The sequence below is a fragment of the Corticium candelabrum genome, chromosome 18, assembly GCF_963422355.1.
Source record: "Corticium candelabrum chromosome 18, ooCorCand1.1, whole genome shotgun sequence".
Classification (NCBI taxonomy): Eukaryota; Metazoa; Porifera; class Homoscleromorpha; order Homosclerophorida; family Plakinidae; genus Corticium; species Corticium candelabrum.
The window spans coordinates 5237085-5250919 of record NC_085102.1 but is presented as its reverse complement, the minus strand read 5'-3'; the positions used below and the strand labels follow the sequence as shown (position 1 = coordinate 5250919).

The 13835-nt window shown below is 44.1% G+C and overlaps 2 protein-coding genes across 2 annotated transcripts in view; both read left to right on the top strand.

Moving 5' to 3' along the window:
• The window catches only part of LOC134193750 (uncharacterized), a 1884-nt gene extending 1101 nt beyond the window's left edge, over positions 1–783 (top strand). The window contains exon 1 of the mRNA XM_062662584.1: positions 1–783. This exon is cut by the window's left edge and continues 1101 nt beyond it. Coding sequence (XP_062518568.1) covers positions 1–642 — 642 coding nt within the window. The 3' untranslated portion in view covers positions 643–783.
• An 11295-nt stretch (positions 784–12078) lies between these two features.
• On the top strand, positions 12079–13821 carry LOC134193748 (uncharacterized). Its single transcript, XM_062662583.1, has one exon. It carries the CDS (start codon positions 12079–12081, stop codon positions 13819–13821), a length of 1743 nt encoding a protein of 580 aa, XP_062518567.1.
• The last annotated feature ends 14 nt before the right edge of the window (positions 13822–13835 follow it).

The window sequence follows — 13835 nt, the reverse complement described above, 5'->3', positions numbered from 1 at the left end:
TTTGATCCACTAGCCGCCATCGTGTCTGTACCCATTATGTTGTTTTGTGTGAAGCCACTGTATGAACGAATAGCACAGCGTACTCTCTATAATGTTGTCATACCTCGAATTCGTTTGGGCATGTTATTGGCATTCTTATCTTGTGTACTAGCAACAGTTGTTGAATCTTATATTGACAGTCGAGGTGGTGCACCAAGTCCGAGAACATATTATATGAATAAAATCAAGATTACTGAATACTACTGGAACATTCCCATCTACAGCCAAGTACCACAGTATGTCCTAATGGGAATGTCAGAAGTGTTGACTGTAGTCGGTATCATGGAGTTTGTGTTATCTTCATCTCCACGTCAGTTTCGTTCCACTACATTTGGACTCGTCTATTGTATCAATGGTTTGGGTGAATATATAAGTGTGGCTCTACTACAATTTCTTGAAGCTGTTCATCCTACTCTAGCTTTTCCACCACAAATATGTCCAAATGAAATGGTTGAATGTGACATTGTCGAGGAGACAAACCGATACCCTTACGTGTATTTTCTGGTCCTCACCATTCTCATTGCTGCCAATCTTATCATATTTTTATTTGCAACTCGGTTCCGTAAATATGTAAGGATTGCTCCTTATGAACACCCAAACTAGACAAAAGAGTCACTAATTCATGTCTGTTTGAACAGTTATGTATTAGTAGCTAGTGAGTATAGTATATTCAGTGAACGTTATCTAAGGTTTAGTGTGTCATATTGTATTGCAATGTGTATCAACTATACAGTACTATTTACAATAAATTACTGTGTCAAATTTCTCAGTCTACTTAGGTTAATTAATTAATATTAGAATTTACAATAAATGTAGAACATAATTTATCAATTATTATGAAATATTGTGCGTCAACCGTAGCAACATTACTGATATCAGAAGCGCACAGTACCATGTTTCGGTGTGAAGTAGCATTCGCATATCGTCAACTGTCAAGATACACCCAAGTGTAAGTATATTCTAATTAGCTAAATCCCGTATCCATAATAACCGCGTGACCTCCACGTGACGTCATTTTTGTGATCTAGAATTTAGAAGTTGTGTGCGTTTACCTAAAATGCGCAAAGCAAAATTTGCCCACCGGCCTACTATACTACTATATTACTATACGTCTACTATACTATTATCTAGAGTAGACGTATCTTTTTGTGTCAATAATACAACTGGCAGAGTCATCAGCACACTAGAATTACTTCATTTCTCATGAACATTTGGCCTGGATAAAAAAGTCTTTGTTTGCTGTCTTTAGTGACACGTTTCCAGCCGTACTGCATTTTCCCGGTCCTCGAGGGAGTTCAGAGACCATGCAGGGAACCATGCATGCACGCCTTTATCTTAGATTCTATCTACCGAGAACTGCCTCAACTCTACATGCATTGCTGTAATAGAGAGAAGGCTTTGGAAATTGCGAGTTTTCGAAAGTGGGGTAATGTAAGCATGGATGCTTTTGCTTTCTACGCCACAATGAGGTATAATGACATTGCATCTCTAGAGTTCATGATAATTGTGTTTGTCTAACGAAATCGGTCCAGTTAATTAATAACTAGACAATCATTTATTGGTATAAGCATGCAAACAGCAAATTGGGTCGTTCCGTGGGGTAATCGGCCATTCTAAATTTTAAATTTCGAATGTGGCCTCTACTAGACTAGTGTGCATCTTTCATCAAGAACCCAAGAAAAACACTAGCAATGTTGCGTGGGGTTTTGCGGCATATTTCCTGTGAATGGTGTAGATATATTGTAGTTTGTGCTGTCTGTTGTAGCTGGCGTATTTTGTAGTTATGTCTTAGTTGTTTTTATGTTTGCCTCAAGAGGGATCTGTACCTTTTTAGGTGCGACAGAAATATATCATTTATTCATTCATTCATGTTGGGACATTCTCTTAATTAACCAACTAATTATCTAGAATTCTAGTAGGCCTAGTCAAAACGATTACTATCTAGATACTATAGCTTAGCCCGGTGATGAAAAAGAGAAAAAATAATGATCGAGTCATAAATATTCAGTGGAAAAGAAAACAGGAAAACAGCCACAAACACTTTGCGCGCTTCTTGTCTGGACAGCCGAGGCACAGAAGCGCTTAGCCTCGTACCCAGGCCCTCTTGCGCGCCCGGAGAAGAGGGCCTGGTACACGTCGTATTCGCATGCGCGCATGAATTAGAAGGAAATCGTGGTAATGAATGCACGCATGCGGAATCGACGTTGTTTAGAATCTCAAGCCGATAATGTCGCGCGCAATGAGACCTAATTTGGCAAATGGTGGATGAAGGCAGAGCTTCTGGTTTTGATATGGCTTTGCACTACGCTCTAGGCAAGCTTAATTAGGCTGTGTAATGTAGAGCTGAAGGAGCAGCAGCGTGTTGTCGTAAAGCACACCTACAACGGAAACGATCGCGACGTGTTCCAATTCGTCTGGCTTCCTACAGGATACGGTAAATCGCTGTGCTATCAACATAGACCGTTTATGGTTGACTGTAACTTAGGGAAATGTGGTGAAGAAGATTGTGGATAGGTCGTACGCGTACGCGTCATTGTCGTGTCACAGCGCTGGCAGATCTGTTGTGGAAGAGCGTCTGTCATAGAGATAGAAATCCCCAAAATAAGCTGAAACTTCTTCTGCAGTCCTTTCCGGTACGCAAACACTGTAGACAACCTGACAGACTGCAGTACGAGTAGACATGGCGGAAAGACAAACGCGACACTCCAAACAACTGCCATAATAAACAAGGTCAATAGTTTAGTTTTGGGTCTAGATCTAGGGCTCATCACTACTCACACGGAAGCTGTCGATTGCGCGCGACATTATCGGCTCGAGATTCTAAACAACGTCGATTCCGCATGCGTGCATTCATTACCACGATTTCCTTCTAATTTATGCGCGCATGCGAATACAACGTGTACCAGGCCCTCTTCTCCGGGCGCGCAAGAGGGCCTGGGTACGAGGCTAAGAAGCGCTTAGCCTCGTACCCAGGCTCTCAGGAAGCGCTAGGACTTGCCACGCTACTGCGCATGCGTTTATCGCTAATTACTCGAGGCCCGGATATCCGGGCTAAGGGTATAGTAGTCGTCTAACGTGCGACCGTATTTAGACTCGATTAGCGCAGATGCAAATGAAGCTATTCCGACCAATAGACGAGAAGTGGTGTCATAACCAATCGACGCAAACGTGATGTTATCCTAGGTCGACACCTCTCTTTGTTTGGTAGCTGCTAACGAGAACTCGGCCATCAGGCGTCCGTCCGGATCCTGTACATCGATATCGGGTTTTACCTAGGGGTCTATCAACGCCTAGTCTATACATTTGCACGTGCATGTTTTCCCACCAACAACCAGGCGTCTAGAGTGCGAAGGTGCTGGATTCAGGCGCCATGTGGTACGTGTAGCTCTGGTACACCTGACTTGTAACATTTTGCTTATTCCACAGCGTTTCTGCATAATGGTTAGCTAAACGAATGAATGCATTGGAAACCCTAGCTGAGACGAGTGGGTTGAGCTAAAACCTTAGTATGCACAATATTATCAAATGTGACTACATACATCGGAGGGTTTAGCACTGTAATGTGCTTTTTCTCTATTCGTTACCCGAGGCCCGGATATTTATCCAAGTGTTGCAATGACGCGCGGATGATTAGCTACTAAAATCAATCACTCAGTGTATTACACGCACTACAGTAGATTTACCACATAAATTCACAGAGTATTTATAATGTGAGAGATTCAGATGCGTACAGTACGTGTAAGAATTACTTGTATAGTCGTGCACGTGATGTCTCGTGACTAGAGTATTAGCTAAGTAGTCTAGAATGTTTTTTGATATATATATATATATATATATATATATATATATATATATATATATATTTGTCATGTAAGCTTTGGCAGTACAATGCTAAATTGATAGTAGGTAGGTTAATTTGTTTAGCTATGACATGGATTCTTTTAATATAGTTTAAAAAATAAAAACATTAAAAATTAATATATATATATATATATATATATATATATATATATATATACAGACCTGGACAAAATTATAGGGACACCTGGCATTTTTGTGTCTAGTCTAACTTTGGCACTGAATTTTTCTCTAGCAAAACCAAATGTTTTTCAAATTTCTTTTTTCATGGATTGCGCCATTGTTAGTATGTAACATAGCTCAAGTTCAAGACTGCAGCTGTACTTACTACCTACTGCGCATCTAGTTTGCTTTGAAGAAGGAAGACGGCCATTCCTACTTTTCTTGTCTTTGTACACGTTCATCGCTCTTGGATGCTCATTTTTGGCATACAATGTAAGAATGCTCTGCAGTAGAGAGTGAAAGCAATTTTGTGGGTCCTCTTATCAACATTATGAAAAAAAGGCGAATCATCTGTTTTTGCGCATTGATTTCGCGCATGTCATCACAATTTGAATTGTTTTGCCATTTTAATCAATAAACAAACTTCAACGTATTCAAAAATCATGCGACACTAATTGATTACAAAAAAATCCTGCTAAGACAAAAACTAAAAAAGTTATAGCAACAAAAGAACATTGACATGCCACTTCCGGTCCACGTTTGACGTAGCAAAATCTCAAACTGCTACCGCCAAAATGTCAGCTGCACTAAAACCGCTGCCCTTGAGACCGCCAAACTTAGGCCATAAGTTAGCCTGAACGTTTAGCTGCACGCAGTTGCAGAGTCTTGTTCCGTGCGATATTTCACGAGTTGAAGCGATGCCTCGAGGCAACAGTTGAGTCCAAAAATGCGAGGGAAAATTGAAGCCCTTCACTCAGTCGGCCATTCTGTGCGTCAGATCGCAGCTTTTGTCCGCCGCTCCAGGAATTCGGTTCGTCAGTGCCTGCAACGCCCTTCCATGGCAGCAGCGATTATGAAAAACGATCTGGACGTGGGAAGGCAACGACAATCCGGGAAGATGATCGACTGAAGAGAATGGCACTGCAGAACCGCAGAGCACCATCACGACTGCTCTCGTATCAGCTGACTGATAAAACCGGCAAGCAGGTGTCAAGTAGAACAGTCCGTCGTCGTCTCAGTGAGACAAGAGTGAACGCTCGGAGGCCTAGAAAAACCCACTGCTAACAGAAAACCATCGGCGTTTGCGACTGGGATGGGCAACCACTCACACACAATGGACTTTGGATGACTGGAAATCTGTTCTTTTTACAGATGAGTCAAAAGTCAGCATAGGAAACGATGGTGCTCTGTACGTTTGGCGTCGCAAAGGTGAGGAATTTCTCCCTGAATGTTGTGACCGTACGGTCCAGCACGCGGCTAGTGTGATGGTGTGGGGATCGATGTGTTGGCATGGTGTGGGGTCTCTGGTGAAACTGGAAGGTCGTTTGGACAGCACGGCGTACCGACAGGTTCTGGAGGAGCACATGCTTACAGACGCAGCGGCACTGATAGGAGACGACTCTGTCTTCCAGCAGGACAACGCGTCAATCCACACGTCTCGGTCAACAAGACAATGGCTACGCCAGCATGACGTCACACTGTTGGACTGGCCGCCAAACTCGCCTGATGCGAATCCAATCGAGAACTTGTGGCATGAACTCAAAACTGCTGCCAACCGTCGCGAACCGAGAACTGCAACTGAGCTCTGGAATGCTCTACAAGAGGCGTGGCAGTAGATTCAAGCCGCGCGTGTCCGGAACTTGGCTGAAAGTGTTCCGCGATGTTTGGACGCAATCAGGAGGGCGAGAGGCGGGAACACTCGTTACCGAGAAACTGGTGAAGGGCTTCAATTTTCCTTCGCGTTATTAAAACCGGCTTTTTTAAAAGCCACTAAACAAAATCAGAGAGAGTCTAACTTACGACGCTTAGGCAGTCGTGACGTCATACACTTTTAGGTCTCGTTTTCCGCAATGCGAAACGTAAGAAAACAATTTAGGGTCTACAGTATTCTCAAGAAACCTAACAATCAACGCGGTAACTATTAAGTTCTTAACAATATTGATAGTTGGTAAATGGTGACCTAATTATTGTGTTACTACATATCCACAGCGGGGTGTCCCTATAATTTTGTCCAAGTCTGTATGTATATATATATACAGGGCCGGATCCAGGAATTTTTGAAAGAGGGAGTTTACCTGGTAGCAGTTATTTATAGCATTACTAATTTTCTTTTTTCTAGTAAAATTATATGAAATTATTGAACCACGCCTATAGGAAAAGAGGGGCTTGCAATCCCCTAAACCCCTCTAAATCCGGCCCTGTATATATACCGGTATATATATACCTAGTACAGTACTGTAGACAATCCTGGTGGTAAACCACTGTTTTATGTCTCCCATCACTAGGGGTTGTTACCAGGGCAACGGAGCCAAACTTGGTTTCAGGCACGGATTCTTTGGCTTCAGAAGGCTCCAAGTTAACAGTAAAACTAAAAATTTAATGTGTCCCTGTGCTGGAGTCCAGTCTCTGTCAATGCCATGTCACAGTCTGGACTCTGGATCCTACAAGGCTACACGAAAGATGATGACTGGGAGTACCTTAAGGCAGCACGTGCATGCAGTATGCCAGCGACCAGAGCTCCCTAGTGCGCAGCAAGCTTCTGTGTGTCCAAGGACTTTGGCTCCTGGTACAGTACACTGGCCAGCAACACCCAAATTTGGCTCCAAAATTGACGACCACCTGCAAGCCTGATCGCGTGCACATGTTGGGACTTTCTCTGAACAGACTAATTATATAAAATTCTAAAACAGACTTTCATGCATGTAGACTACAAAGACTTGAAATTGTTGCTTGTGTAGAGTAACGCAGTCATAATAATTAGTGGTTTCATGTTACCGTATGGACACACCTACTTTCTGACTAGTAGAGTAGTATATAGTGTACGGGCACAATAGAATCGTGGCCTTTTGGGTTTCAACTGTTGCAAGTCATATACTCGTTACATTTTGGTGTCAGAAGTGAGTTCATGGCTCAGCAAGGTGCCGATCAGCCAGTTGTACAGCAACCTCAGGTTCAAGCCTATCGTCAGCCGTGCCTACCAGAACCTTTTGCTGATGGCGACATATCTACCTGGTTGCGTCGCTTTGATCTCTGCTGTTCTGCTAACCGCTGGGACGCCCACGACAAGGTCGTACGGTTGCCTACTCTGCTACAAGGACGAGCCTTTGCAGTGTTTGAACGGCTGACCCAACAGCAAACGGATACGTACGACCACCTCATTGCCGCTCTGAAAACAGCATTTGAACCGCGCGTACAGAAGAACGTCGTCGCCTTGCAACGCGACAGCTCAATAGTTGCACTCTGCAGACGGGTGAGGACCTTGATGTGTTTGTACGTGATCTAGAACGTTTGCTAGACAGAGCACAGCCTGGGTTATCCGCAGAGTTGCGTCGGCAGCAGTTGATTGACGGTTCATTGCCGGGTTACCGGAGGTCATCAGTGATCAGCTATACGTCTTAGCACCAGTGGGCCTTAACGAAACGGTGAGCAAAGCTAGAGAGCTGTGTCTCTTGCAGCGTCGCAAAGAGGACAGGCAAGGTACAAGACAAGGGAGGATAGCTGCCACAACAGGAGCGCAGTCCGCTGATCAGGAATCATTAGTACAAACAATGGTGCGTTCTTTAGAAGCGTTGACCTCGCGTCTGGAACGACTGGAAGACCGCATTCCAGGTGGAGCTACTGGGAAGCAACAGTCCCGATCTCGAAACATTAGTGGAGGATGCTTCAGATGTGGTAGTACAGATCATTGGAAACGAGATTGTCCAGTGTCGGCTGAGAAACCTACCCACAAGGAAGCATGGAAGAAGACCAACAGTAACCCCAGTAGCCTGACCAAAGAACCGCAGAAGCGTAATACTGTGGGTATTCTGACTGGTGGAGAAGCTGATCAATCATGCTCTCTCACAGTACAGGCGATTGTGGCAGAACAGATGACGCAGTGTCTGGTAGACACTGGTGCATCTGCATCTCTGGTGCCCAGCAGGCTTTATCTGGGAAACCACGATTCATCTAGGAGTGGTGAGAATAGCCACAATTCACTGAAAGGAGTGGATGGAAATGATATCCATGTCTGTGGCAAGATGGATTTGCAAGTGGAAATTGGTCAGTGGAAGACTCATCATACATTTTTGGTAGCCAACATAGCTACAGGACCCATTCTTGGTGTAGACTTTCTTTTGAAGCACAACATTACTGTTGACTTGAGGCGAAGAAGGCTGACACTACCAAAAAGTGCAATTGGAAGGTTGACCACACCAGGAGTACAAAGCAATCATTGTTTTCTGATTCTCAACCACAGCATGCAGATTCCCACAATGACCAGACAGCTGGGAGAAGCTCACATAGTGGATGAGTATGGTAACAAGGTATGTCAAGAGGGAGTGGCAATGTTAGAGCCAGACAATACTGTCATTAGCAAGACAGGTGTCATGATTGCCCACTCACTAATCAGTTTGGATCAGGATGTGGTGCCAGTGCAATTGATGGCACCTGGTGGACCAGTGCAGCTGTCACAAGGAACTGCATTAGGGCAACTGACCAGCATAGGCGTGATTCAAGAACCAGATGCAGGAATTGACACTAGCCAAGATACAGTCCCTAGAAGTGATGTCATACCTACTAATGCATCAGTTAGTGAAAAGAACAATGAGCTAGTGCAGCAATTTGAACTAAACAAGCTGCCACTGAAGGAAAGCGAACGAAAACAATTGAAGGCACTGATCGTCACGCATGCTAATCTGTTTGCATTCCAAGCAGGCGAAGTAGGCAGAACGGATCGTGTCCAACACAGAATCAAGACTGGAGACAGTCCCCCAATTAGACAGCACCCCAGACGACTTCCACACAGCTTGAGAGGCGTGGTCAAAGACCAAGTTCAAGAGATGCTGGAGAGGGACATTATTCGTCCATCAGCAAGTCCTTGGTCAAGTCCGATTGTTCTTGTAAAGAGAAGGGATGGCCGATTTAGATTCTGTGTAGACTACCGGAAGTTGAACGCTGTCACGACTAAAGATTCATACCCATTGCCTAGGATAGATGAGGCACTGGACAGCCTTTCAGAAGCCAAGTACTTTTCTACGTTGGACTTAGCTTCTGGGTACTGGCAAGTAGAGGCGGCACCCGAGGATAGACCAAAGACGGCATTCACATCAATGCATGGGCTGTATGAATTTAATGTCATGCCTTTCGGTCTTACCAATGCGCCCAGTACTTTTCAGCGACTCGTGGAAGCAGTGCTAGCTGGTTTATCATGGGAAGAATGTCTAATCTACTTGGATGACATCATAGTGTTTTCATCATCGTTCAAGGAACACATGTTGAGGCTAGAAAGGGTATTTGGGAGATTGAATGCAGCAGGTTTGAAGCTACAACCTACTAAGTGTCACTTTGCGAGGAATTCCGTGAAGTACCCGGGACACATAGTATCTGCGAGGGGTATTCAACCAGATCCGGTAAAGCTGCAGGCAGTCAAGAATTTTCCAAGATCAACAGAAGTTAAAGAGCTGAAGGGATTCCTTGGCTTAGCGGGTTATTACCGGAGGTTCGTACCAGGATTTTCGCAGATTGCTGCCCCACTTTTTCAACTGCAGGAGAAAGGCACAGACTTCGTCTGGACTGAAGCCAGTGAAAGAGCTTTCACTGTCCTAAAAGAGAGACTGACGGAACCACCAGTCCTAGCTTTTCCACAGTTTGATAAACCGTTCCACCTAGCCACCGATGCTAGTGAGACAGGATTGGGGGCAGTGCTATCTCAAGCGATCGAGGGGAAAGAGAGAGTAGTGTCCTATGCTAGCAGGGCTTTGCGTAAAGCAGAACACAACTATTCAACAGTAGAGGAGGAAGCACTCGCAATTGTGTGGGCAGTCACAGCATTTCGTCCTTACTTGTACGGTCACAAGTTTACAGTAGCAACGGATCACTGTCCATTATCATGGCTGAAGTCAGTCAAGGAACCAACGGGACGACTGGCACGATGGATCTTGATGTTAGGGGAGTATGACATGGACGTTGTCTACCGGAGGGGCAAGGACAATACTAATGCAGATAGCTTATCGAGACGTCGACACCATGACACAGACAAAGAAGACCAGGAAATGCTATCCACTCACCACAACGAGACATCTGAATCATGTGCAGCAGTTGGATGCCTTCCCCAATGGTCAGCTGCTGACTTGCAGCACATGCAGAAAAGTGACACTGAAATAAAGGAAGTGCTTGAGCAGATGCCAGCAGGACGACCACAGTTTGCGGGAAAGTGGAAAAGTAATTCAAAGCTTAAACAGTTTGGTCGAGTGTGGCATCAGTTGAAAGTAACAGACGATGGACTACTGTACAGAATTAGGGACAGGAGAATGGCTACAGGAAGACAAACGCAAGAATTAGTAGTTGTTCCAACATCTTTAGTATCGGAGATCTTAACTCAATTGCATGACCAGAGTGGACACCTTGGATTGGAAAAGACTTTGGGAAGACTGGAGGATAGATTTTGGTGGCCAGGATACACTCAAGATATCAAAGACTGGATCAAGTGTTGTATACAGTGTAGTCAGAGGAAAAGACCACCACGTCACCCAAGAGCAGCACTACACAACATTACAGTTGGAGGTCCAATGGAAATGATCGCTATTGACTTTCTAGGTCCATTACCTCAGACAGAAAAGGGAAACAAGCATTTGCTTGTCATGGCTGATTATTACACCAAGTGGGTGGAAGCCTTTGCACTACCCAACCAGAAGGCATCACCAGTGGCACGAGTACTTGTTGATGAGGTCTTTTGCAGACTTGGAACACCAGCTATCCTCCATAGTGACCAGGGGAGAAATTTCGAGAGCAAGATACTGCAGGAGGTTTGCCAGATACTTGAGATAAAGAAAGTTAGAACTACTCCGTATCATCCCCAGAGTGATGGGTTAGTCGAGAGGGCAAATGGAACTCTGCTAGACCTGCTTGCTAAGCATGTCTCCCACAATCAGCGAGACTGGGATGTATGTCTACCTGTACTTCTGTTTCACTACAGAACATCAAAGCAATCAACGACACAAATGAGTCCATTTGAATTGATGTTAGGAAGAAGTGCACGCCTTTCTGTCGACGTTCAGACTGGAGCACCTCTTCCTGAACCAGAAGCAACAACGGAGTTCGGACAACGATTGAAGGAGGACAGAGCGCTGACCAAGGAATTCGTAGAGACGCACATCGTGTCAGCACAACGTCGTCAGAAGAAGAACTACGACCAGAAGACATCTCCCCGTCATCATTACACGGCAGGTGATCTAGTTTGGTTGTTTACTCCAGTTGTAAATATAGGAATGTCCAGCAAACTAGCCAAACCTTGGAAGGGTCCGTTCCGCGTATTGACAGTGTACGACAATGGCACCATGGACGTCATTCCTGCGGAAGGTAGAAGACGACGATGGAGGCGAGTACACTATAACCGAGTGAAGCCATGTTACAGACATCCGGTACACGACAGCTGTCAGGAAGATCGAGAACAACAAGTGATGAAACCAACTGAAGAGAACGAGCAACAAGCAGAGGAGGCCAGTCCGAATATTCTACCGGCAGCAGTTCAGTACTTTGAGGAGGTAGTCGCGGAAGGCCAAGTCCCGGATGTACTAGAACAACCATTGGTCGTGGACTTACCGATTCGAAGACCTGCTAGAGAACATAATCGACCAAGATGGCTACAGGACTACGTAGTTAGTGACACAAAGTAGTGATTTTTGCAGTTGTGTCATTGTAACGTGAGGTCACGTTAGAATCGTAGGAGGGAGGAATGTAGAGTAACGCAGCCATAATAATTAGTGGTTTCATGTTACCGTATGGACACACCTACTTTCTGACTAGTAGAGTAGTATATAGTGTACGGGCACAACAGAATCGTGGCCTTTTGGGTTTCAACTGTTGCAAGTCGTATACTCGTTACACTTGCTGTAATTTCAAGGAAATTGTTTCTGGTTTGTTCAATTCAGCGTGCCAAGTCTTGCATTATTCATTGCTACTCACGCAATAGTCCCTATTCAAAATCACGTGATGAAATCTTCTTGTGTTCAGCTATAGCTTGTTGATTGAGTTATTTGAATGGCATCGAAAGCTGACAAACCGTCTACTCCTCTGTTGGAGTCGGGTCAACAGACAAGCTACAGTACAAACAGCCCGATGAGATCCAGACTAAACACTGTGTCTTTTCCCATCTCTCAGCCTGTCTGGACAGTCTTCTGGTTACTCGTGGTTCAAATGCTAGAAAGAATTGCTTACTACGAGATCACATTCAACATCACGACGTACGTGAAAGTCTATTTGGACGTTGGACTGGCCCAAGGCTCATTGTTTGTGATCACTACTTTTGCTGTGGGAACGATGAGCACCATAGCACCAGTTTACGGCTTTCTGAGTGATGCAAAGTTTGGTCAGTACAATACTCTTGTTACCTGCTTTGTGTCATATTGTATTGGAGCTGGTCTCATTTGTGCATCTGCATATACAATGCACGTGACAAACAAACCAGAAACTCTGCCAGAAGCTCTCTATTTCACAGGTTTGGTCTTTGTTCTTCTCTTCAGTGCTTCAGGAATCAGAGCCACACTCATCCCATTCATGTTGGAACAACTAACAGATGACAACCAAAAAAGCAAATATCTCACACAATTTGTGAGTTGGTCATATTTTTTCATTAACCTTGGAGGTGCAATAGCTTTTATCTTGGGAGGTTATCTCCAATCGTTACCTGCAACGTTTACAAACTTTAAATCTACAGATAAGAGTAAATATCCTGGATTCTTTTGGCGATATCTACTTGCCGTGTGCTTGCTGTGTGTGGCTCTTATAATCTTAATTGTTTTACGAAAGACATTCAGAAGACATCGAGCACCTGGTTTTTACATACCAAACATAAAGGCCATTTTCCGAACAGCGTTCTGTAAAGAAAATTGGCCTCCCCACTATCGTAAAAGAACTTTGAGATTATATGAACGAGAATCAACTAATGAAACAAAGAGAGTAGAAAAAGAAAGACAAGAACATATCCAAAGACTTGCACCTATTCTGCCTTTCATGTGTGCTCTCTTGTTGTACTTTACAATCCGAGCACAAGCAGAAGGTGCATTTGTGACACAAAGTCAACAAATGGATTATGGAAAGTTACAAAATATTTCCATTCCTCCTGCTGACTTGACTGCAGCATTTGATCCACTAGCCGCCATCGTGTCTGTACCCATTATGTTGTTTTGTGTGAAGCCACTGTATGAACGAATAGCACAACGTACTCTCTATAATGTTGTCATACCTCGAATCCGTATGGGCATGTTATTGGCATTCTTATCTTGTGTACTAGCAACAGTTGTTGAATCTTATATTGACAGTCGAGGTGGTGCACCAAGTCCGAGAACATATTATATGAATAAAATCAAGATTACTGAATACTACTGGAACATTCCCATCTACAGCCAAGTACCACAGTATGTCCTAATGGGAATGTCAGAAGTGTTGACTGTAGTCGGTATCATGGAGTTTGTGTTATCTTCATCTCCACGTCAGTTTCGTTCCACTACATTTGGACTCGTCTATTGTATCAATGGTTTGGGTGAATATCTAGGTGTGGCTCTACTACAATTTCTTAAAGCTGTTCATCCTACTCTAGCTTTTCCACCACAAATATGTCCAAACAAAATGGTTGAATGTGACATTGTCGAGGAGACAAACCGATACCCTTACGTGTATTTTCTGGTCCTCACCATTCTCATTGCTGCCAATCTTATCATATTTTTGTTTGCAACTCGGTTCCGTAAATATGTAAGGATTGCTCCTTATGAACACCCAAACTAGACAAAAGAGTCACT